The following is a 22,784-nucleotide window of genomic DNA, read 5'->3' on the forward strand; positions in this document are numbered from 1 at the left end:
TGTATGTTCTGCATCACCTAAGTTTTGTATGACTGTTATATGTTATCATATAATCCTGTTTGTTTGTCAGTTATATGCTTCAATAAAAAATATTAAAATAAATAAATAATAAAAAATATGTTATGTTCTTCTTCCTAGGTGCTGTATTATGAGCTCCTGGCCATACGTGAAGCTTGTATCAGCCTTGAGAAGGAATATCAGCCTGGAATCACCTACATCGTTGTGCAGAAACGTCACCACACTCGCCTTTTCTGTGCTGACCGTGCTGAGAGGGTGAGGATTTAGTGTTTTCCTGAAAACAGCTAATCTGTTTTATTATTTTTCATTCTTTTCTAAAATCCTCAATTCTCTTTTTGTAAAGGTTGGCCGCAGTGGGAACATTCCAGCAGGAACCACAGTGGACACCGACATCACCCATCCATACGAATTTGACTTTTATCTGTGCAGTCATGCTGGAATACAGGTATGAACTCACAGCGACTTGAGCACAAAGGCTTTTTCTCAACCATGTTCCTGGTGGACCACCAAAACGGCAAGTTTTGAACCTATTCCTTGTCAGTCACACCCATTACAGGTCTTTCAGTCTCTGCTAATGAGCTGATGATCTGAATCAGGTGTGTTTGGTTAAGGAGACATGAAAAATGTGTAGAGCTGGTGATCCTCCAGGAATGTGGTTGAGAAACACTGTATTAAGCTCACACTATAGTTTGAGCAAGCAAAATTTTGTTGTACGGTGCTGCGAAAAGGGGCAGGATTAAACAAGATGATTAGACATTAAAAAGTTAGTCGATTGCTCCATATTTTACATTTCTGTACAGAGAGGTCATGTTTTGATCTTCGATTGGTCTCACGCAATCACATGATGTGATTTCGCAGGTTAGAGTTTACCAAGATTGAACATTGCTACGCAGCGACATGCAAAACTTGTCGCACAAGCTTGCGTTTCTGGTTTGCTGCATTTGCATGCGTATGAATGGATGTCTATGGGTGAAAAGTGCAGTGTGACTAGAGCTTTAGTCTATGTTTATGCCATCTGTCCTGCATTATATTAACTAAGTGACGATTTAAATGGTTCGGAGCAATTGAGTCTAATGCATGTCACCAAAATGCTCACTTCACCCTATTTTCACAAGGGTACAAGCCGACCTTCACACTACTACGTGCTATGGGACGACAACTGCTTCACAGCTGATGAGTTCCAGCTCTTGACGTACCAGCTGTGCCACACATACGTGCGCTGCACTCGCTCCGTCTCCATCCCTGCACCAGCCTACTATGCTCATCTGGTGGCCTTCAGAGCCCGTTATCATTTAGTGGATAAAGAGCATGACAGGTGAGAGATTTACTGGCCCCGATGTTGCTTTCTTGATTTCTATTCAAAATGCAGGGTTTGATTTAAATCAACACTGCAACTTTTATTTTAATTAGCTTTTGGATTTTCTTTGTTGCCACAAGTAGTCAAAAGAGACCCTTTATTTCAGATAGTTGCTTTTTTGAAAACTTTGATTGTTTCTGCAATCTAATAATAAATTAAATTTGATTACTTTTATTAAATTACGTTGCATTTCAGAACACTGAAGTGTATCTTCACATTGTCACTACTTGTATTCTTGTCGTTTTTTTCCCCGTCTGTTTCACCAAAACTTTTGATCAGCTCTCAGATCTGATCTGTATCATTTTTATTTATTTGATCTGAAATTGACTCATGCACACCCAGGTTGCATTTGTATTTAATCAGAAATACAATAAAACAGTACATTTCTGATTTTTATTCAGACAATATAAATATTTATTTTATATTTTAATTATTGTTATTTATATTTTTTTTAAATATTGATTTAGGTTTTTGCATTTACAATTTAAACCAGTACATTACCTTCCCCTACAAAAACCACATATAATACAATTAAATTTATTTTTTTTTTATAAAATTGCATCAATACATTTAGACATTTATTGAAACTGTTGTCATAGTATTTTTTTAAAGGCAATTTCTCTTGAAAATTGCGATTACTTTTCTCTGAATTTTTGAACACTTCAGACTGTTGGACTTTTTATTTTGAAATCGTCTTTTAAACTTTTAAACATTCCTTTAAACGGTTGAACACTTCAGACTTGGGCTGCGTCTGAAACCGTCTACTACTCAGTAGGTACTGCACTTGAATTTAAACGCACTACTGGAACGTTAGAAATGTTTGTTCTATAAAGTATGAATTCTTTTATTTTCAAATTGTCTTTTGAACTTTCAAAACGTTTGAACATTTCAGACTGTTGGACTTTTATTTTTAAATTTATTATTATTATTATTTATTATTAATTTAAATTTATTTTATTTTTGCCTTTTAAACTGTCAAACATTATTTTAAACAGTTGGACTTTAATTTTGATTTGATCTGATTTTGTTACAGTATTTTCGATATTTATTATTCTGGAGAAAGTCTTATTTGTTTTATTTCGGCAAGAAGAAAAGCAGCTTCTTTAATCATTTTAAGGTCACTATTATTAACCCCCTTAAGCTATATATTTTCGAATTGTCTACAGAACCAACCATCATTATACAACGACTTGCCTAATTACCCTAACCTGCTAGTTATGCCGTTAAATGTCACTTTAAGCTGAATAAAAGCACCACGAATACTATCTAGTAAAATATTGGGAACTGTTATTATGACAAAGATAAAATAAATCAGTGATTAGAAATGAGTTATTAACTATTATGTTTAGAAATGGGTTGAGAATTTTCATTCCATTAAAAACAAACTGGGGAAAAAATTAGGGGGGTTAAAAATTCAGGAAGGCTAATAAATCTGACTTTAATTATGTTTATTAAAATTATTCATTGTTTAAGTAATTTGCTAATTTCTCTCTCCTCTTTTCACACAGTGCGGAAGGCAGCCATGTGTCGGGTCAGAGTAACGGTCGAGACCCTCAAGCCCTGGCCAAAGCTGTGCAGATCCATCACGACACTCTGAGGACCATGTACTTTGCCTAGCACCGCCTCCACAGACCTGTCAATCACCAGTCATTGTGCACTTAGAGGAGGAGGGAGAGGAGCTTCTCCCAATCACAGGCTGCTAAAGAGAACCAAATGTAATAGAACTTACAGGCGGAACTAGCACAGTTATGCAATAGAAAAACAGCCAATCTTTCCAAGCTTACTAATTGTTTTTAATATCTAGATTGCAGCTATAATGTTATTTATTAGATTTCTAGATCTGTTTAACTATTCATTTTGCAGCCTTGGGTCACAAAACCAAGTTTAAAGATGAGGCAGATCAGCGAATGAGGCAGTGTTATTTCCCTGTTTGTGTAGGTTTCTCTCATCCTGTAGAGTTTCACGACTCATCGGACACGCAAAAAGCTGAACAGTTTTAAAAAACGTCTGCTTAGGATTAGTGTTTTAATAACTTCGAAAACGGATGTTGAAGAAATGCCACTAGAGGGCAGTGCAAATTTTGCTAACAGTTTGCAATTGTACTGTAGGTCCTCCATTGTTCCTCCGGATAGTTGATCAAGTCTTGATCTTTTACTTTTTAAAAAAATTATTTTTACCATCAAAATCCAATATTTCAGTTTATATATATATATATATATATAGTAGACAACTGAAATAGCATTCCATTTTCACACTTCACAAACATGCTTCCTGGTTTAGGAAATTGTAGATATTTGGACTAAAACAAGTAGGGAAGAAAGGAACTTACTTTTTTTAGTCCAACTATCTACAAATTCTTAAACATAGAAGCATTATCTAGATGTGTAAAAAGTATCAGAAATAATGTCAAAATTAAGTGAGATTTTCAAAATTAAGCGAAAAGTAAAATAATTTGCTAATGGGGTAAGAAAAATAATCTTACTTTAAACCAAAAACTAAATTAGTTTACTTTGAGACATTTTTGGGGCAAAAACCCACTTATTTTGACTAATTTCTGCAAACAAATTATTTTTACTTGTCTAGAAAATGCTTCTTGATTTAAAAAATGTTTAGATATTATGTCACACTGCACAAAAATGTTTTTTTTTTCACGTTTTTCGTATAAATATCTACTAATTCTTAAACCAAGAAGCATTTTCTAGACGTATAAAAAGTATCTGAAATAATGTCAAAATTAAGTGAGATTTTCAAAATTAAGTATAAAGTAAAATAATCTGCTAATGGGTTTAGTAAAGTAATCTTATTTCAAACCGTAAACAAAATTATTTTACTTTGAGACATTTTTTTGGGCAAAAAAAAAAAAACAGATTTTTGACTAATTTCTGCGAACAAATAATTTTTACTTTTCTAGAAAATGCTTCTTGAGTTAAGGATCTTTATATATTTAGACTAGAACCAAAACAAAGAAAAGCATTTTTCCTCATATTTACTCACTGCGACCATGCTTATTCCGCTTTTTGAACATTTGGAGACCCTGCTTTTCTTCTAATTCCAGTCTTTTAAATGCTTCTGAATACCTCTATGATGCATTAAGTTTCTAATCCAATTGCGCCCATCATAGTACCGTCGGTTTCTTACAGTTCCGGTCACATTAAGCAGACATGACAGGTTAGCTAAGGGCTGCAGAATTTGCAGAGGAGAGACCATGCAAAATTTCCATGTAGACGACTATGTTTATGTATGTGCGTTAAACGCATTGTGCCTCATTCAGTTTGCGTGTGCCCACAACATAAGTGCTCGAGTGAGTGTCAGATTGACCGTAACACCCTCAACGGAAGTGTGCACACACACAATTCCACCCAAGGCTACTCAGAGTCTCGAGTTTTCATTCAATTGACATCAATTGACATTTCATTGACCTTTATGTACTTTGAGCTTATTTATAATACTGCTTTTAACTTGCGTTGTCATTAGTGCATCTGTAAATTATCTATTTACCTTATCGATTTCTTAATTTCATGTTTTAGCCCTGTGAACTTTGACAAACACTGTCCCATAAGCCTTTTAGTGCAATAAGCCAATTATTAACGGCTCTGTCGTAGACTTTCACGACACAATACAAAGCATACCTGCTTTAATTTAAAACAGAACATTTTGTTGAATGTGGCATTGTTTTGGAGAACTTGAACGCCATTTTTTGGCTGGTTTTATTGAAACGGATGATGTGTTTTATGGCTGGAATGATGGGTTAAGTTTACAGAGGACGTGGTTTGTAGTAAATGCTATCAAGACAAAACTTTCATTTAAAAAGTCAAATGATGAAGTGCCTGTTTTATAGGAGATATCTATTGGCGTACATTTTAAATGTGTATTTAAGGCGAATGGCGTGTACATATGGTTGGACAGATATTTTAGCTATTAAAACTGTTATTCTTTTTAGGTCTTTTTGTTGTCAAGGGCAATTTGATTAGTTGAACTAATGTAGTCCTGGGCCATTTTCTTTTCAACTTTCATTCAGACTTCTAGATTTCTTTTGAACTTTTACATTTTCTTTTCAACTTTGGAACATTCAGTTTTGTTTTATTTTTTATTTTGAAGATTTTGTCAAACGTTCCTTTATTCTTTTTTCAAAATTTCCAACTGTTTTCATCATTCAAATGTTTATTTGACGTTTCAAACATTCTTTTGAACTAAGTTTTCATAAGATCCTGTGAGTGTTCTAACATTCTGTTTTTACACACGTTCCTTAGAACTTTAAATAGTCAGTTGATCCTTTGAGCTTTCAAACATCGTTTTTGCAAACAAAATTTACAAACATTTTGAACTTTTGACTTTTCACATTATTTTTGGAAACTTTAAATGTTGTTCTTAACTTTTTAAACCCCCCTCAAAACCCTTCCCTTTTCATAGCCCCTGCATATTCAACTTGCATTCCACACAGACCAAACCAATGTGCCTAGGAAAACAGGGGTAGTAGAGAGTACTGAGTAAAAGCATATGAAGTGTAGTGCTAAAGATGGAGGGCTTTTACTTTCACATAGCCCTTAATGTGAATGGCACTGAGGTCTTTATGACATAAAGCCACAAATATTGATCAGTGTAGCTGCTGCTTTACATGATAAAAAAAAACTACATCTGCTTTCATCTCTGAAGAGAGCGAGAAAATAGTTTTTTTCTGAAAAATGACTGACGAATATATTGCTGCACTTAAACAAAACGCTGTACAGTCTCAGATCTGGTGAAATATGCCTAAGGTGCTAAGATGGTGTGGTGCTGTAATACGGGGGATGTTAACCACGCTAATCTGCTGCGAATTTACTGCAAAGCTTTCAGATTGTACGAGTTTTTATTGAATTGAGTGTTTCGCCTGGTGAAAAACGTTTTCTTTTTTTCAGAGTGTTAGCTTGCTAACCGAACAAACATGCTGAACATATTCGAGCAGTTTAAATAAACGAAATAGCAGTTTTATCGAGTTAACCAGAACTTCACTCTGTAAAAAGTGCGCTAATGTTTGGTGCTCTAATTGTTTTCCTCTCTATTTTGTTTGGATGCGTTTTGAACTGTTACTTCTCTGCCGCTACCAGCATTTGAATTTACTTGAATATGGGGAGGGATCAGTAGAACCTGCGCGCATATGCATTTTTGACTTTTAGATGACCGCTGAAATACAGCCTCCTGAAATCGCCACGGAATAAAAAGCTAGCTATAAAACTCCTATAGGAGGAGCACTGCATGAGGGGGAGGGGCTATTCTGGTTAGTGGGTGTGTTTTAAATGGCTCCTCCCACTAAAACTGTGACACTCTCTTCACCCCTTTGGCTTCAAGCTGGTATGCGGTTTACCTTAAAGCGTGTTTAATTCAACGAGAAGTATATTTGTATATTTATAGGTAACTGCGTAATGCACGTCGATTATTTTTGCTAACAAAGTCTATGAGAGTTTAAGCGACAAATTAACGTTAATCATGATTAATATAAATCGGGCTAATATTATGCAATAGACTGTTGAGTAGTAGATTCGTCTCGTCTTGTGTTTTTCTGTGGTATTGATGAGAAGTTATTCAGTCGTCGTCTAATTCGATTGTTTGATTGCCTTAAAGGGATAGCAACTACAAAAATGAAGCCCAAATTAAACACGAAGGTACCTCCTCGAATATTTCAATTTCTTTTATTATTGGTTGTCTAATTTTTTTTTTTTTTGAGAGGCGAAGATTCATCCAGTGCCTTTTCGGATGGTGCTGTTCTTAGACCGATAAAATAAAACGTTAACGAAATATGAAGTTTATTAACACGATATACTGTATAATATGTGTTCAAGAGTGTTAAAACTGTGTGTGTGGGTGTGATTGTGCCTCTTTATTCGCCAAGAACACATTAATTCACAGAGCTTGCCAGTTACAGGGTCTCTGGACCAAACTTTCTACAAGGGATATTTGGCACTAATAGATCAAGCACTGTTTTCCTTTTATTATTCTCACTCATTTTTAACAGCCAGTGTCAAATCAAATCCCATATACTCTATAAAATAGCAATAATATAATCCGTAATGTCACTAATATTTGAGCTGGATTCCAGTTTGAGTCTTGGTTTTTTTTCATGGATCCTTCTGTTACATTTTTAACCTGTGATTTTTACGAATCTGTGATTAAACCCAGTACCAGCTTTTGTAAAACTATGCAAGTTTCTTCTCGTCTTGAAGGAGCTTCATGGAATTGTTCACAGTCGGCACTCTTTCCATTGTGACGCAACACATGTTCAGCGCTCTGATGTAATTCTTTAGTTGATGGCGTGATGAAATCTTAATGAATTAATAACAGAACTGTCTATAGGCGTGTATGTATACATATTTGTCCCTTTTATTTTATCTGAACCTGATTGTGGTCTTTCATTTGGGGCTTTTTATTTGGTCGTTCTATTAAATTGTCGATATTTTCATTAAAACTGTATGTCTGCAGACTTGTATGACGGTTATGTCTATTGAACTGTTTGTCTTGGACAGAAACATTACACGTGAAATAAATATTGAATGTGCGTGAAGTTTTGTGTTTACTGTGTAAGAAAGAAGTGTAACGCTTGGTGTCAAAGATGAAAAATATAAAGAAAAACACATGAATAATTATTTTATATGCATATAAATTAAATAAAAACAAACGTAAAATGCTTAATTTTTATTTAGTAACATTTGATTTAAAAAAAATAAGGAAAATGACAAAAGCTGACCAATTTTATCAAAATAGTAATAGTTGACTAGAAAAGTAGTTCTAGACAAACTTTATGGTGGCTTAAGAACGCTTAGTCTGAAAGTTTTAAGATGTTTGAAACAGTTGGCATAGGCAAGTACATGTATATTAGCATTGCTAGGGTGTTCTGAGTGGTTACTAAGGCGTTGCTAGGTGGTTGCTAAGATGTTGCAACGGTGTTCTGGGTGGTTGCTAAGGCCTTGCTAGGAGGTTGCTAGGGTGTTCTAGGTGGTTACTAAGGTGTTCCTAGGTTGTTGCTAAGGTGTTCTGAATGGTTGCTTGGTGGTTTTTAAGGTGTTCTAGGCCATAGTTAAGGTGTTCTGAGTAGTTGCTAAGGCGTTGTTAGGTGGTTGATAAGGTGTTGCTTGGGTGTTCTGAGTGGTTGCTAGGCAGTTGCTAAGGTGTTGCTAGGTGGTTGCTAAAATGTTTTTAGGCTGTTGCTAGGGTTTTTGCTAGGCAGTTGCTAAGGTGTTCTGAGTTGCTAGGCAGCTGCTAACATAAATAAACATGTTGCTAACAAGTTTCTAGTATAAACTAGCATGTTGTTAGCATGAATTATCATGTTGCTAGTATGATTAGTATGAATTAGCATTGGTAGTATGATTAGTATGTTGTTAGCATGTTTCTAGTATGAATTAGAATGTTTTCAGTATGTTTCTAGTATGAATTAGCATGTTGCTAGTATATTTCTAGTATAAATTAGCATGTTACTAGTATTATTAGTGGGAATTAGCATGTTGCTAGTATGATTAGCATCTTGCTAGCAAGTTTCTAGTATAAACTAGCATGTTGTTATGAATGAATGATGTCATGAATTTAATATGAATTGGCATGTTGCTAGTATAATTAGTGTTGTAAGTATGTTTCTAGTTTGAATTTGCATGTTGCTAGTATGATTAGTATGAATTAGCATTTTGCTAGTATGAGTAATATAAATTAGCATGTTGCTAGTATGATTGGTATGTTTGTTAGTGTGTTTTAGTATGGATTGGTATGTCATTAGTATGTCCAATGTAAAGTCAATGGCAGTTTTTTTTACAATGGAAGTCTATGGAACAGTTGCTAGGGTGCCGTAAGTGGTTGCTAGGGTGTGGCTAAAAATTTTAAAGCTCATCATTGGTTGGCAGATCGGTAGTCTGAGTTAAATGAGCCCAACCTTAAGTCTGCATGACTGTCTGGCGCAAAATTCTGAGGGCACAAATTTGGTCCAAAGTTAAGTCAGTGAGACTTTTATAAATTTTCTGGGTCCCTTTTGGAAAACCGAAAGTCGGATCAGTTAGAAAAGATATTACAACCCGAGTCAGACCAGTTTGGAGGTTTGATGATTTCTTAAAATAGTTTAAGAAGAAGAAGACTGAAGAGTAATGAGTTTATGTAGAATAACAGCATGTCTGCTTTCTCAAGCCACTATAATTAAAAAAAGCTATCAAAATATTAATAAAAACTGGAATATTACTAGAAGGTCATATAAAACAATCCTGAAACAGCACTGCTGTGATTGAGTTGTGTCTCAGTGATTTGTACAGATGTAAACAAGTGAAGCAAGAATGACTAGTACAGCAACATTAGTTAAATAGAAATGTTCATAAATACTTTATTAATCCCTCAAAAAAAAGTAAAATACCCCAAGAACCATTACTTGATTAGCTAGATGCATCCCATTGCTCAAACATACTTGGTAACAGTTCAGTCATACAGAATAAAATCCTGACATTACAGATTTCTACCACATTCTATGAGCATGAAATGTTTACTTTAAATATTGACTTGATACTGGTGTAAAGTGCCATTTGAAATGAAACTGCAAGGTGCATCTTCAGAATAACTTAATGGCTTTGTTCTCAGTATAATATAAGCACTATTGCACAGACTCAAACTATCCCCCTCACACCATTCTTAAAGAGACTATAACACAAAATCAGTTCTGTGGCTTCTAGTTCATGTCAATGAGCTTTTAAACCATCTAGTGTACAAAAATACTAGGTTGTCTCAACACGGGTGTCAAACTCAATTCCTGGAGGGCCCTTCACAGTTTAATTCCAGCTCTGTTTCTTCAACTCCCCTAACTTAAGGTATCAAACAAGCCTAAGCACTTAATTAGTTTGATTGGGTGTGTTTAATTAGGGTTGGAACTAAACTGTGCAGAGCTGCTGCCCTCCAGGAACTGTTTGACACCTGTATCTGAACCCAATTTTAACCTAACAATTGGCACAAACCAAAATGTTGGGTGAAAAAGTGTCATTTAAATTGAATTGAAAAAACAGCAATGGGGTTGAGCACATGTGACCCCACATTGAGTTATGACTACCTAGCATTTCTTAAAGCGTCCTCCTGCTGTCTAATAGCAAATGATGGCCATCGCTGTGACGTAAACTACAGACTACTTTATAGGTTGAAGTCCGCACTTCCTCTTCAGTGGGAATAAACCATTTGTTGGGTGTTTAAAAAAGAATACAAAATTTGGATGAGCTGAGAAGCATTGAAGTGTTTTATCTTGTTTTGCTACAAAATAACTAGAAATATGTCCCACTGAATGGATTAAGTGCTGTTGTCTGCTCCAGTTTTTGGCAGTTCCAATGGGTTTTCGGCAGTGAATCTCCAGTTCCATTTTGTAGATGGTAAAAACAGTGTCACGTCATCCTCAGGTGTCTATTCAAAGACTCTGAAACAGCAACAGAACAGTTACTGGTCTCTGATCATAGATATATACACTAGATATCGCATAGGGACCCTGAGCATGCGTCAATAGCGCCGCCACATTGGTACAGTGCTCCCAGGACAAATGTCATTCAACCGCACTAGTCAAGACAGTGTTATTACGTGAAGACGCGGGACTTTAGCGCTGTCTACGGGTGTAGTAACGAGCAAACAAAGAAAACAAAGCACACAGGCAGAACATTTCATAGGTAATATTAAGTTTTTTTTCTGTTTTTGTATGTTCTGAATTTTTGTGCTAATCAGGTAACGTTATTGATGATAACAGTCACTTACCGCATTCACCATACAGCAAAGCAGCTCCAACTCGCACTAAACACTCGACTTATGCTAGTTTTGTTTAATAAAATCAGCAAACAATGCAAAAGAAATATGACAACGAGATGCTGCGCTGCCAGAACCTTGTATTATTGTCGGCTAACGTTAGTGAAAGAGTCGTTCGGGGGATTCATTCACAAACGAATCGCTCCCTCAGTCAGTATGAGAAGTGAAAGCAGGAGAGGACGGAGCTGTGTTTCAGGACATGATTAGATCAAATTTAACAGGGAGGGTGGATAGTACATTTCCGTACACACAAACACACGCTTTTTGTCAGGAATGCCCGTGCGGTCACTGATCCATCAATGTAGAAAAGTGATGTAAAATTATAATTTTCGTAATTAGAAAAAAAAATTACATACTAACATCCAGGAAAACTCCCGATCATAGATATATGTGTTTATGTGTATATCTCTGGCTTTGGATGGCCACAGTCCACCACTGTACCTTGGTCCCGCATTCATTTCAAAGGAGCGCTACCCTGTACCAAGATGGCGGCGCTATTGACGCATTTCGTCCAATAGACAACAATAGGCCAGGCGACATCTAGTGTATATATCTATGGTCTCTGACGAAGTAAGTAGCAGTGTGTAATCATGCTAACAGCTAATCTTTAAGCACTAGTATTTAATGTCATCTTATGGCAAGCCATTTTCACATTTAATATATATTTTTCCAGATAATACAAATTTTTATATGTCGTAAAAATGCTTTGGCTACTCATAAGCTACCACAGGGTAACTTTGCTATGTGGTGGGATTTTTTTCATTTGAATTCCATTTTCACCATTTAGATGCACCTATGGCCCGTTTCCACTGAGTAGTATGGTACGGTACGCTTTTATGGCCCTTTCCGCTGTCAAAATCTACCAAAAATCAATCTGTACCGTAGCACTTTTTGGGGAGCCTTTGCAAAAGGTACCTAGCAAAACAAAAGGGTACCAAAAGGTAGAGTGAGATGCGCATCGGTTTACAAAAAAGCGAAAACACAGGAGGGGCCATTTTTAAATTCACAGCTGAGACATTACACCGTAATAATATACACGTATAAAAACGAGCCATGGTCGAGCCGAGCTCAAACAAGCCTTGTCGTCGTCTTGATGAAGAGCCACAAAGCCAAGAAGAAGAACAGAATCTGCGCTGTCCTGTTGTTGTTGACAAGGCGAGTGGTTACACTTTTTAAAGCGAGCTCTTTGCTGCGCTTGCTGTGTGTCTATATTTAAAATAACGAACTTGAGCTTATGATACTAACGTCCGCGTGATTATTGAAGTGATTCTGATATCCTTTCAGAATCCGACAAATGCAAAGGGAAAGTGCAAAAAAACAAAGGAGAAATGATTCTTTTAGCAACCTAAAACATAAACAAACTTGCCATGTTTAACTATTATCATCGCCTTTTGACTATTATGAACTCGGAATGACGGAATTACTTTCTAACAAGATGTTAACGTTACATGTGCTGGAGAAGAATAGAAATGACAGGTTTGTACTGACTGTAAATCAGGGGTGCTCAATCCTGTTCCTGAAGATCTACCTTCCTGTACAGTTCACCTCCTACCCTGATCAAACCCACCTGAACCAATTAATTAGGACCTGAAATCCACTTGATAATTAGACAGGTGTGTTTGATAAGGGTTGCAACTGAAATCTGCAGGAAGGTAGATCTCCAGGAACAGGATTGGCCACCTCTGCTGTAAATGTTTCGTATTGTTTATGAACCCAAATGATGCCTAGATGTATGTTTTGGGTAACATTTCAGAGATTGTAAGGCTCTGTATGTGTTCATAAATGTTGTATTTATTTATTTTATATAATCACAGCCATTACAGTAGGCTATTTTGTATTATCATTGACTTCCAGCAATAATCAAATCCAGTTCATAAAAGGGTTAGAAATTAACATTACACACACACACACACACACACACACACACACACACACACACACACACACACACACACACCAAAAGGGTACCATTTGACAGTGGAAACACAAGTCTGATAAAGGTGACCCATACTGGACTGTACTGTACCACTCAGTGGATCCCAGGCAATAGGCAATATGGTGATATAAAATCCAGAAAATAATTTGGTTGATTAAACAAATTTTAGCTTCAAACTAAACAGTGTGTGCCGCTGAATCACTGTTTTTTCAATTGCAGATAGACAGCAGAAAATTTAAATGTAGGCTAATATATGAAAATGCTGATAATTTTATTAATAATTGTCTTTCATGCATAAATAACCACAGGACAAATGTACAGTCCTGGTTCCTATTTTTCTGTGCAGCCCAAAATTCTAAATATTTGACTAACATCAGTAAGTGTAGACACATTCTGCCTGACAGAAAATATGATTATTCTGACCTGAGTTCAAATACTGAATCAAACAACTCATATTTTTTTTCATCCACATTGACATTAAATGAACACTCTGTCCCAATCCCAATTCTACCTCTTAGCCCTTCCCCTTACCCCTCGTTTTGTGTATGCACGCCAAGCGGTAGGGGTGTCCCAAATCTCTGTAGCTTAAAGGCGTAGGGCTGGGGAAGGGGTACACGCCCTTTTGAACGAAATTTTTTCAGGACCACACTCCAAACCAAGGGGTAAGAAAATTTCCCAGAAGACACCAGCCTCATGTATATATTCATAACCGCGTTTATGTTTTACCATTATGCTGAAAAAAAAAAGCTAAAATTCGCAATCTATAATCCCTGTTACGACTGAAGTTTATTTATTTGTTTATTATTGCGGTTTGTACTCTTTTTCTTTTGTCCCGCCTCCTTGCTGTTTTTCTGTTGTCTTATAGGCTCCCACGCCGGCGTGACTCCCTGCTCTGATTGGCTGCTGGTCTACGAGGCCTGTATAAAAAGGAGCTTCCGGCAGGAATCGGGGAGCTCATTTCTGCTGCGTTCGGTGTTTGGAGTGGAGCTCCTGGGTTTCCTTCACCCCTTCGGCCGACGACCAACAATAATCACCTTTGTATTGATGACCATCCTATGCTTGAATATTTATTGAGAGTTTGAGCGTGTAGGGGTGACCTGCCTATTTATTTGATTACTTTTGACTTTGTTTATATTAGGGAGTCAGGTAAGATTCTTGTATGTTTCTTTAAATAGTAATAGGTAATTTAGTGGATTTATTTGATAGATTCTTTTGTTTGTTATTTTGGCCTGTGGTCACCCTGACGAAATGCTCGTTTATATAAACCCTATTTTTCTATAATAAATATCTTCATATATACTCTCAATTGAGTGTGTTAATTTGGTTGTCGACCGAAGGGAATCTTTTGCTTTAAGTTTTGTTTAGTTTGGGAAATCCACCACCCCAACACATTTGTTTGTTCTTTGTTTTTTATGCCCTTTTTGTTTCCCCTAGACTTGGGGCGTAAGAATCCCTAATAATAACTCCTGTATAGCATTCCCACAACATTCTGACACTCGATGACACTGGAATACCCTGTCAGTATTGTCTAGTAGCTGAGAGTGGGCTTTTTACAGTGTCTGCTATAATGTTAATGTTGTTTTTGTGAGTTTACATTGATTAATATGGCCACTGTGTATGATCTTATTGCCACATTAGATCGTTAACTGGAATTAGAACAGCAGTTGCGATCGTCTAATCTCATATGAAGCAAGAGATCGCGATGACATATGATGACGTGTGCAGGTGCTGTAGTGCTGTCCCAATTCTTAGGGGTAAGTTTTGAAGCCCTTCCCCTTAACCCTCAGTTGTAAGGGCCCAGGGGAACGGGAATTGCAAGGGGTACAAAAGTAGAATTGGGATTGGGCCTCCATGTTTTTGCAAATATGCTCATTTTATAGCTCCTCTAACTTTAAACTTTTGAGCTTTACCATTTTTTTAGTCATTCAGCTGTTCTGAGTCTGGCAAGAGAACTTTTAGCTTAGCTTAGCATACATCATTGAATCGGATTAGACCATTAGCATCTCACTCAAAAACTTTAAAAAAAAATGATTTAGCTAATTTTACAAAAGAGTGTAAAAGGAAATTAGAGTGAGATACTAGGAACCACTGGTAACTACAGCACTTAATAAAGCTACTATATTTTTATGTATTATTATCATGTATTATTCTCAATGTAAGTCGCTTTGTACAAAAGTGTCTGCCAAATGACAATGTAAATGTATTGTGTATATTAATATAAACAAGAAAACTTTCCACATCCATTAGCTGTTGTGGGATTATGCTGTCATGCTTCTGGCACCAAAAGTTAAACTGGCTTGCCATATTCTCTATTTCACATTGAAGCGTGTGGTGTTTGCTTACGATTCTCCATTGTCGCTCTGGGGCTGTTCCTCGTGCACCTCCAGTGTTGAAGAGACGTCCGCCATCAGGAAGGAGTCTGTGGAGCAGGTGCTGATCCTCATGGGTGCGAGACGGCGGTTTGGTGTCCAGGGCAGACGCCGCTGAGCCCTCTGGGAAGGAGCGACGCTCATCTCAGTCTCCAGCAGCCATGGTGGACTATGAACTGGACTGTGAACTGGGCTGTCCATGTCTGGCATAAATACTGGATTCTCTATGCCTGCTTCAGTGAAATATGGAAACATACAGCACTTTTAAACTGTTTGTGTAACTGCAATTTCAATAGACGTTATTGCTTATTTACAAAGAAGCATCTGATCAGGCTGCTTCTTACCTCCCATTTTATACGTGTCTCTCATGAAAGTGCTAGATATAGCACCATCAGCACCAACCCCACTGTCAGCTAAAACCAAAAAAAACATATCTACTTCAGATTATTACTATAAATATGTGTCATTTAATAAATAATGCATATTTAGTTCATTAAATAAAATAAATAAAAACAAAAAGTATCTATCTACACTCACTGGCCACTTTATTAGGTACACCTTACTAGTACTGTGTTGGACACCCTTTTGCCTTTAGAACTGCCTAAATCCTTTATGGCATAGATTCAACAAGGCACTGGAAATATTTCTCAGAGATTTTGGTCCATGTTGAGATAATAGCATCACGAAGTTGCTGCAGATTTGTCGGCTGCACATCCATGATGTGAATCTCCCGTTCCACCACATCCCAAAGGTGCTCTATTGGATTGAGAACTGGTGACTGTTGAGGCCATTTGAGTACAGTGAACTCATTGTTCAAGAAACCAGTCTGAGATGATTCGCGCTTTATCACATGGTGAGTTATCCTGCTGGAAGTAGCCATCAAAAGATAAGTGCACTGTGGTCATAAAGGGATGGACATGGTCAGCAACATTACTCAGGTAGGTTGTGGCGTTGACACGATGCTCAGTTGGTACTAATGGGCCCAAAGTGTGCCAAGAAAATATCCCCCACACTATTACACTACCAGCAGCCTAAACCATTGATACAAGGCAGGATGGATTCATGCTTTCATGTTGTTGACTCCAAATTCTGACCCTATCATCTAAATGTCACAGCAGAAATTGAGACTCATCAGACCAGGCAACGTTTTTCCAATCTTCTACTGTCCAATTTTGGTGAGCCTGTGCGAACTGTAGCTTTAGTTTCCTGTTCTTATCTGACAGGAGTGGCACCCGGTGTGGTCTTCTGCTGCTGTAGCCCATCTGCCTCAAGTTTCAACATCTTGTGTGTTCAGAGATGCTCTTCTGCATACCTTGATTGTAACGAGTGGTTATTTGAGTTACTGTTACCTTTTTATTAGCTGAAACCAGTCTGGCCATTCTCCTCTGACCTCTGGCATCAACAAGGCATTTGGGCCCACAGAACTGCCACTCACTGGATATTTTCCTCTTTTTCAGACCATTCTCTATAAACCCCAGAGATGGTTGTGCATGAATATCCCAGTAGAGCAGCAGTTTCTGAAACACTCAGATCAGCCTATCTGGCACCAACAACCAAGCCACGTTCAAAGTCCTTTAGATCACCTTTCTTCCTCATTTTGATGCTTGGTTTGACAGGTGTACCTAATAAAGTGGCCAGTGAGTGTATAATGTAATTTATATAGTTTGTTTTATATATTGTTAAAATACTATTCATTCGTTCATTTTCTTTTCGGCTTAGTGCCTTTATTAATTTGGGGTCCCCACAGCGGAATGAACCGCCAAGGTATCCAGCACATGTATTATGCAGCAGATGCCCTTCTAACTGCAACCCATCTCTGGGAAACATCCATACATACTCATTCACACTCATATACTATGGACAATTTAGCCTACCCAATTCACCTGTACTGCATGTCTTTGGACTGTGGGGGAAATCGGAGCACCCGGAGGAAACCCACGTAAACACGGGGAGAACATGCAAACTCCACACAGAAACGCCAACTGACCCAGCCAAGGCTTGAACAAGCGACCTTCTTGCTGTGAGGCAACAGCACTACCTACTGCGTCACAGCATTTGTTTTATATATCGTTAAAATACTATATACTTTATTATTTTATTATATATTATATAGTTAAAAATACTATGTTTATATATATATATATATATATATTTTTTTTTTTAAACATTAACATAGCTATATCTTTTTGTGTAATATAATGTAACTTTGGAAACACTATACATTTAAAGTCTCTTTATACATTTTACAGACGATTTCTCAGTGCCATAAATCCTAAAATAAATAATACCAATAAAACAGTTTTACCTTCATCTCCATACAGATAGCCATTGCCCTCTGTGTGTCCATTCATCTGAAATACACATCAATTTAGAGGCACGATCCTATTATATACTAAATAAAAAGGAAAGAAGGTGTGCTATACCTTATCTGTAGGATCCTTCTTATGGAACTTAGTGATCTTTTTGGTAGGGTTGACACCCATCTTAGCAGATTTGAAGGACTCCAGGCGGCTCCTCATGGTCCTCTGAAAAATCTCCTGCACCTCCTCTTCACTCTGGTTGATGCTGAAGTGACTGCGACTGTATTTGTGATGGTGCTGCTCGGAAAGAGAGGAAATGGAGGAAAAGATGGACCAAATGAGATGCATGTGTGTGAAATAACAGGGGCTTAGGACAAGATGATCGATTCATTCATTAATTTTCCTTCAGCTTAGTTCCTTTATTCATCAGGGGTTGCCACTGCAAAATGAACCGCCAACATATCCAGCATATGTTTTACACAGCGGATGCCCTTCTATCTGCAACCCAGTACTGGGAAACATGATCAATTATATTAAAGTCTATTATGTCTTTCAATATCAAAGGGATAGTTCACACAAAAATTAATTCTCTTATCATTTATTCAACCTTCAATTATTCAAAACCTTTATTTTCTTCTGTGAAATACTAAAGAAGATACTTCAAAAAATGCAAGTCAATGGTTGCCCACAACATTCTACGAAATATCTTCTTTTGTGTTCTCAAAAAGTTTTAAATCAACATGAGGAAATGTAAACGAGGAGGTCATTTTCATTATTGGGTGAATTATTCATTTGAATTGAAATGTGAAAATTACTATGTCATTGTTGTCAGTAATGTTCAGTTTCCTGCACAGGCCAATCGTTTCACTTCATTGGACCTCAGAGTATTACCAGGAGCCTTGGGTAATAATTTAGTTTTGCCCGTATATTTTTCAGTCAAAAATTTGGCTTGAACATCAAAGAGCTTATAAATATAATCAATAATATCCCCCTAAATACAGATCAGGCAAACTAACAGTGCTGGTATTGCTTGATCTCAGTGCTGCATTTGACACTGTCGATCACAACATACTTCTGGATAGGCTGAAAAACTGGGTTGGGCTGTCTGGCACGGTCCTCAAATGGTTCAGATCTTACCTTGAAGGGAGATTTTACTATGTCAGTATAGGTGACCATAGGTCGAGGTGGACACCCATGACATGTGGAGTACCACAAGGTTTAACTCTGGCACCTGTTCAACCTTTATATGCTCCCACTGAGCCAAATAATGAGAAAGAACCAAATCTCCTACCACAGCTATGCTGATGACACTCAGATCTACTTAGCCTTACTGCCTAATGACTACAGCTCCATTGACACTCTCTGCCAATGCATTGATGAAATGAACAGTTGGATGTGCCAAAACTTTCTTCAGTTAAACTAGGAGAAAATTGAAGTCACTGCGTTTGGGAACAGAGATGAGGTTCTCAAGGTAAATGCATACCTTGGCTCTACGGGTCAAACAACAAAAAATAAGGTCAAGAATCGTGGTGTGACTCTGGAGTCAGATCTGAGTTTTAAAATCAAAGCAGTTAGTAAATCAACATACTATCATCTCATAAACCCTGCAAGAGTTAGATGCTTAGAGAAACTTGTTTATGGTTTTATCAGCAGCAGGGTGGATTACTGTAAAGGCCCCCTCACTGGCCTTCCCAAAAAGACAGTCAGACAGTTGCAACTCATCCAGAATACTGCGGCCAGGATTCTGACCAGAACCAGAAAATCAGAGCACATCACACCTGTCCTCAGGTCCTTACACTGATTCCCAGTCACATGTAGGAGAGATTTTAAAGTATTATTACTTGTCTATAAATCACTAAATGGCCTAGGACCTCAATACATTACATATGCTCATTCAATACCAACCCAACAGATCACTCAGATCATAAGGATCAAGTAAATTAGAACTTTTAAGAGCTCAGTCAAAGCAGGGTGAATTCGCCTTCAGCTACTGCTCCCATTACTGCTGGATTCAGCTTCCAGAAATGATCAGACATGCTCCAACATTAGGTACATTCAAATCAAGACCTGTTTTGCTGTGCCTTTACTGAATGAGCACTGTGCTACGTCCGAAAGATGGCACTGTTATGTCTTTCTTTTATTTTTCATTTTTATAAGCTGTTTTTACACATTCTGTTTTTATTTATTATTTGTTTTTATACTTGTCTCTTTTATTTCTGCTTATGTAAAGCGCATTGAATTGTCACTGTGCATAAAATGTGCTATATAAATAAACTTGCCTTGCCTTGATTTAGGCTAAACAAAATGTTTTATGTTCTACTGAAGAAATAGTCAGCTATATCTTGAGTTGTCTGAGAATAAGTAAATTAACATGCAATTTTCATTTTCGCACATCTGAAGATAAAAAAATGTAAAAAGGTTCATTTCAGCAGGCAAATGTTGTCCTTAAACGAACACTCCATTTTTTATTTTATTTTTTGGAAAATAGGTTAATTTTAGTACAATAAAGTTAGAAAATAGCAACTTTTCATGATGTAACAACAGAATACTCAAGCTTTAAATTACAAAATTATCAAAAATCTTTTTTTTCTCTCTTTTTGAGTGAGATGCTAATGGTCTAATCGGATTCAATGATTTTTGCTAAGCTAAGCTAAAAGTGCTCGCTCCAGACTGGGAGATCAGCTGGTAAAATGGTAAAACTCAACTGTTTAGAGGACTTGTAAACTGAACTTATTTCCAAAAAAGTGGAGTGTTCCTTAAATGGAAAGGTTTCAAAATGACTCTTACATGTTTTCTGCTCCTGTACAGGTGCTGCTGTAGAAGGCGATGGGCATTGATGTCGTCGACCACATTCTTCCCGTCTTGCCCATGAATGTCCAGAGATACAGAGGGAATAGTGTCTTTCCTGTTGGACAAGAGACAAAACAATGCTAATTATTTACATTTACATTTAGTCATTTAGCAGACGCTTTTATCCAAAGCGACTTACAAATGAGGACAAGGAAGCAATTTACACAACTATAAGAGCAACGATGAATGAGTGCTGTAGGCAAGTTTCAGGTATGTAAAGTGTAAGAAGCAAAACATTAGTAATTTTTTTTTTTTTTGTAGTACAGTTAGCGGTAGAGCCAGAGAGGCAATTGCAGATTAGGACGGGAAGTGGAGACTAAATAGTTGAGTTTTTAGTTGTTTCTTGAAGACAGCGAGTGACTCTGCCGTTCTGATGCAGTTACGGAGTTCATTCCAACTACTGGGCAGATTAAATGCGAGAGTTCGGGAAAGTGATTTCTTCCCTCTTTGGGATGGAACCACGAGGCGATGCTCATTCACAGAATTATTGCCACAACTCATCATCTAGGAGTTTGTCAAATTTCAATGATGCAACTGAAGCAAATATATTTTGTCTCGTAAGAACTTGATAGTTCAGCCAAAAATGAAAAAAATCCTATTAAAGGTGCAGTAGATGATTGTCTTTTTTTGTTGTTGGCCAAGCACTAAGCGTACAGTAGTTGCTTTAGGACAAAGCGAGTGAGACAGTGAGACTAGCGATCCTTGAATTCATGAAATATTGCACATTATGACAAGTTTTGCTTGCTAACTACATAACTGAAAACCTGCTAGATATAACAGTTTTTCATTCAGAGTTGTTGTATTATAAAATTTTCAAACAGGTCAATGACATGATCTAGTGGGTTGTCTACTGTCATCGGTGCACGTTAGCTAATTATGCTAACGGTTAGCATTTTGGCAGATCACCTACTGCACTTTTAACTTTTTTACCCTTGGGTTATCAAAATAGGTGATGTTTTGGTCACATTTTATTTTAATGGTCCGTGTGTTAAATTTAAGTTAAATTGCATCTACATGCCAACTAATTCTCATTAGGTTATAAGTAGACTGTTGAGGTTATGGTTAGGCTTAGTGTAAGTTGACATGTACTTGCAAAGTTTCTTATAGCCAGCTAAATGTCTGTTGAAGGAGCAGTATCAACAGATATTAAGCAGACAGTCTACTAATACTCAAATGGACCATCAAAATAAAGCGTTACTGCTGTTTTTTCTTTAGCAGAAATTATATACATTTACTGAATCCTTGGTGATTCATATAATGGAAGTCAATAGTTACCAGTTATTTATATTCAAAATAAACACATACAAACAAGTCAAACTCAATAGACACCTCTCCTGGTGACACACTAACCATCATTTCCATCCAAAGACGCAAATTAAACTTATGCGCAAAACTGAAACATCCCAAAAAAACATCTGCAAATGAATGGGTAAATAAATCGTAAATGTTCATTCTTGGGTGAACTATCCCTTTAACCTTAATTCCTTACAATAGCCGTTTACGATCAACATTTGTCAGGAAGTTGTATTTAAATATGTACTTACACAATGGTGGCTACTGAAATATTTTCAATTCCAAAATCGTAGTTTGACATATCAACCATTATATCGGGCATCACATCTGCAAATTCTGAGTCGAACTGTTTTTTGAAATCAACGTTGGCAGCTTCGTCATTACGAATAAAGGCCAGAGAGCCTTGCCGTTCACCCTGCACGGAGAAAAAAAAGGGTGAAACGTGGTTTTTACAATGTTTATCGCTGACCGAAGCAACAGGAAGCAACTATATTTATATATAAATATAAAGCAATTTGGGGTGACGCGGTGGCGCAGTGGGTAGCAGGATTGCCTCACAGCAAGAAAGTCACTGGTTCGAGTTCCGGCTGAATCATTGGCATTTGTGTGTGGAGTTTGCATGTTCTCCCGTGTACGTGTTTCCTCCGGGTGCTCCGGTTTCCCTCACAGTCCAAAGACATGCGCTATAGGTGAATTGGGGAAACAGAATCTGCTGTAGTGTATGTGTTAATGTGTGTATGGATGTTTCCCAGTACTTTGTTGCAGCTAACCACAGAGCCACCGTGTTGCCCCAGATTTATTTATCTATATATTATTTCATACCCCTGAAATGTCAATAAAAGTCACTTTGTTAAACCATGAATCAAAGTCGACAGAACAGAAAA

At 37.1% G+C, this 22,784-nt stretch overlaps 2 protein-coding genes across 6 annotated transcripts in view; one reads left to right on the top strand and one right to left on the bottom strand.

Moving 5' to 3' along the window:
- The window catches only part of ago3b (argonaute RISC catalytic component 3b), a 28,828-nt gene extending 20,918 nt beyond the window's left edge, over window positions 1–7,910 (top strand). Inside the window, exons 16-19 of one of the 2 annotated variants that reach the window (XM_005159456.4) lie at window positions 139–273; window positions 362–463; window positions 1,134–1,333; window positions 2,884–7,910. In XM_005159456.4, the coding sequence (XP_005159513.1) occupies window positions 139–273; window positions 362–463; window positions 1,134–1,333; window positions 2,884–2,992 (546 nt within the window). In that variant the 3' untranslated portion in view covers window positions 2,993–7,910. The remainder of the gene's footprint in view (window positions 1–138; window positions 274–361; window positions 464–1,133; window positions 1,334–2,883) is intronic. The other variant, NM_001160028.1, reaches the window with a different exon arrangement.
- A 1,772-nt stretch (window positions 7,911–9,682) lies between these two features.
- The window catches only part of slc9a3.1 (solute carrier family 9 member A3, tandem duplicate 1), a 38,372-nt gene continuing 25,270 nt past the window's right edge, over window positions 9,683–22,784 (bottom strand). The window contains exons 11-18 of one of the 4 annotated variants that reach the window (XR_012394673.1): window positions 22,152–22,315; window positions 20,545–20,662; window positions 17,881–18,054; window positions 17,763–17,808; window positions 15,802–15,870; window positions 15,432–15,687; window positions 10,289–10,775; window positions 9,683–10,127 (exon numbers count right to left, since the gene is read on the bottom strand). Coding sequence is in view for 3 of the 4 variants with exons in the window: in NM_001113473.1 (NP_001106944.1) it covers window positions 10,763–10,775; window positions 15,432–15,690; window positions 15,802–15,870; window positions 17,763–17,808; window positions 17,881–18,054; window positions 20,545–20,662; window positions 22,152–22,315 (843 nt within the window). In the remaining variant the exon portion in view is untranslated. 4 annotated transcript variants of the gene reach the window in all.

This window comes from Danio rerio, chromosome 19 (genome assembly GCF_049306965.1).
Source record: "Danio rerio strain Tuebingen ecotype United States chromosome 19, GRCz12tu, whole genome shotgun sequence".
Taxonomy (NCBI): domain Eukaryota; kingdom Metazoa; phylum Chordata; class Actinopteri; order Cypriniformes; family Danionidae; genus Danio; species Danio rerio.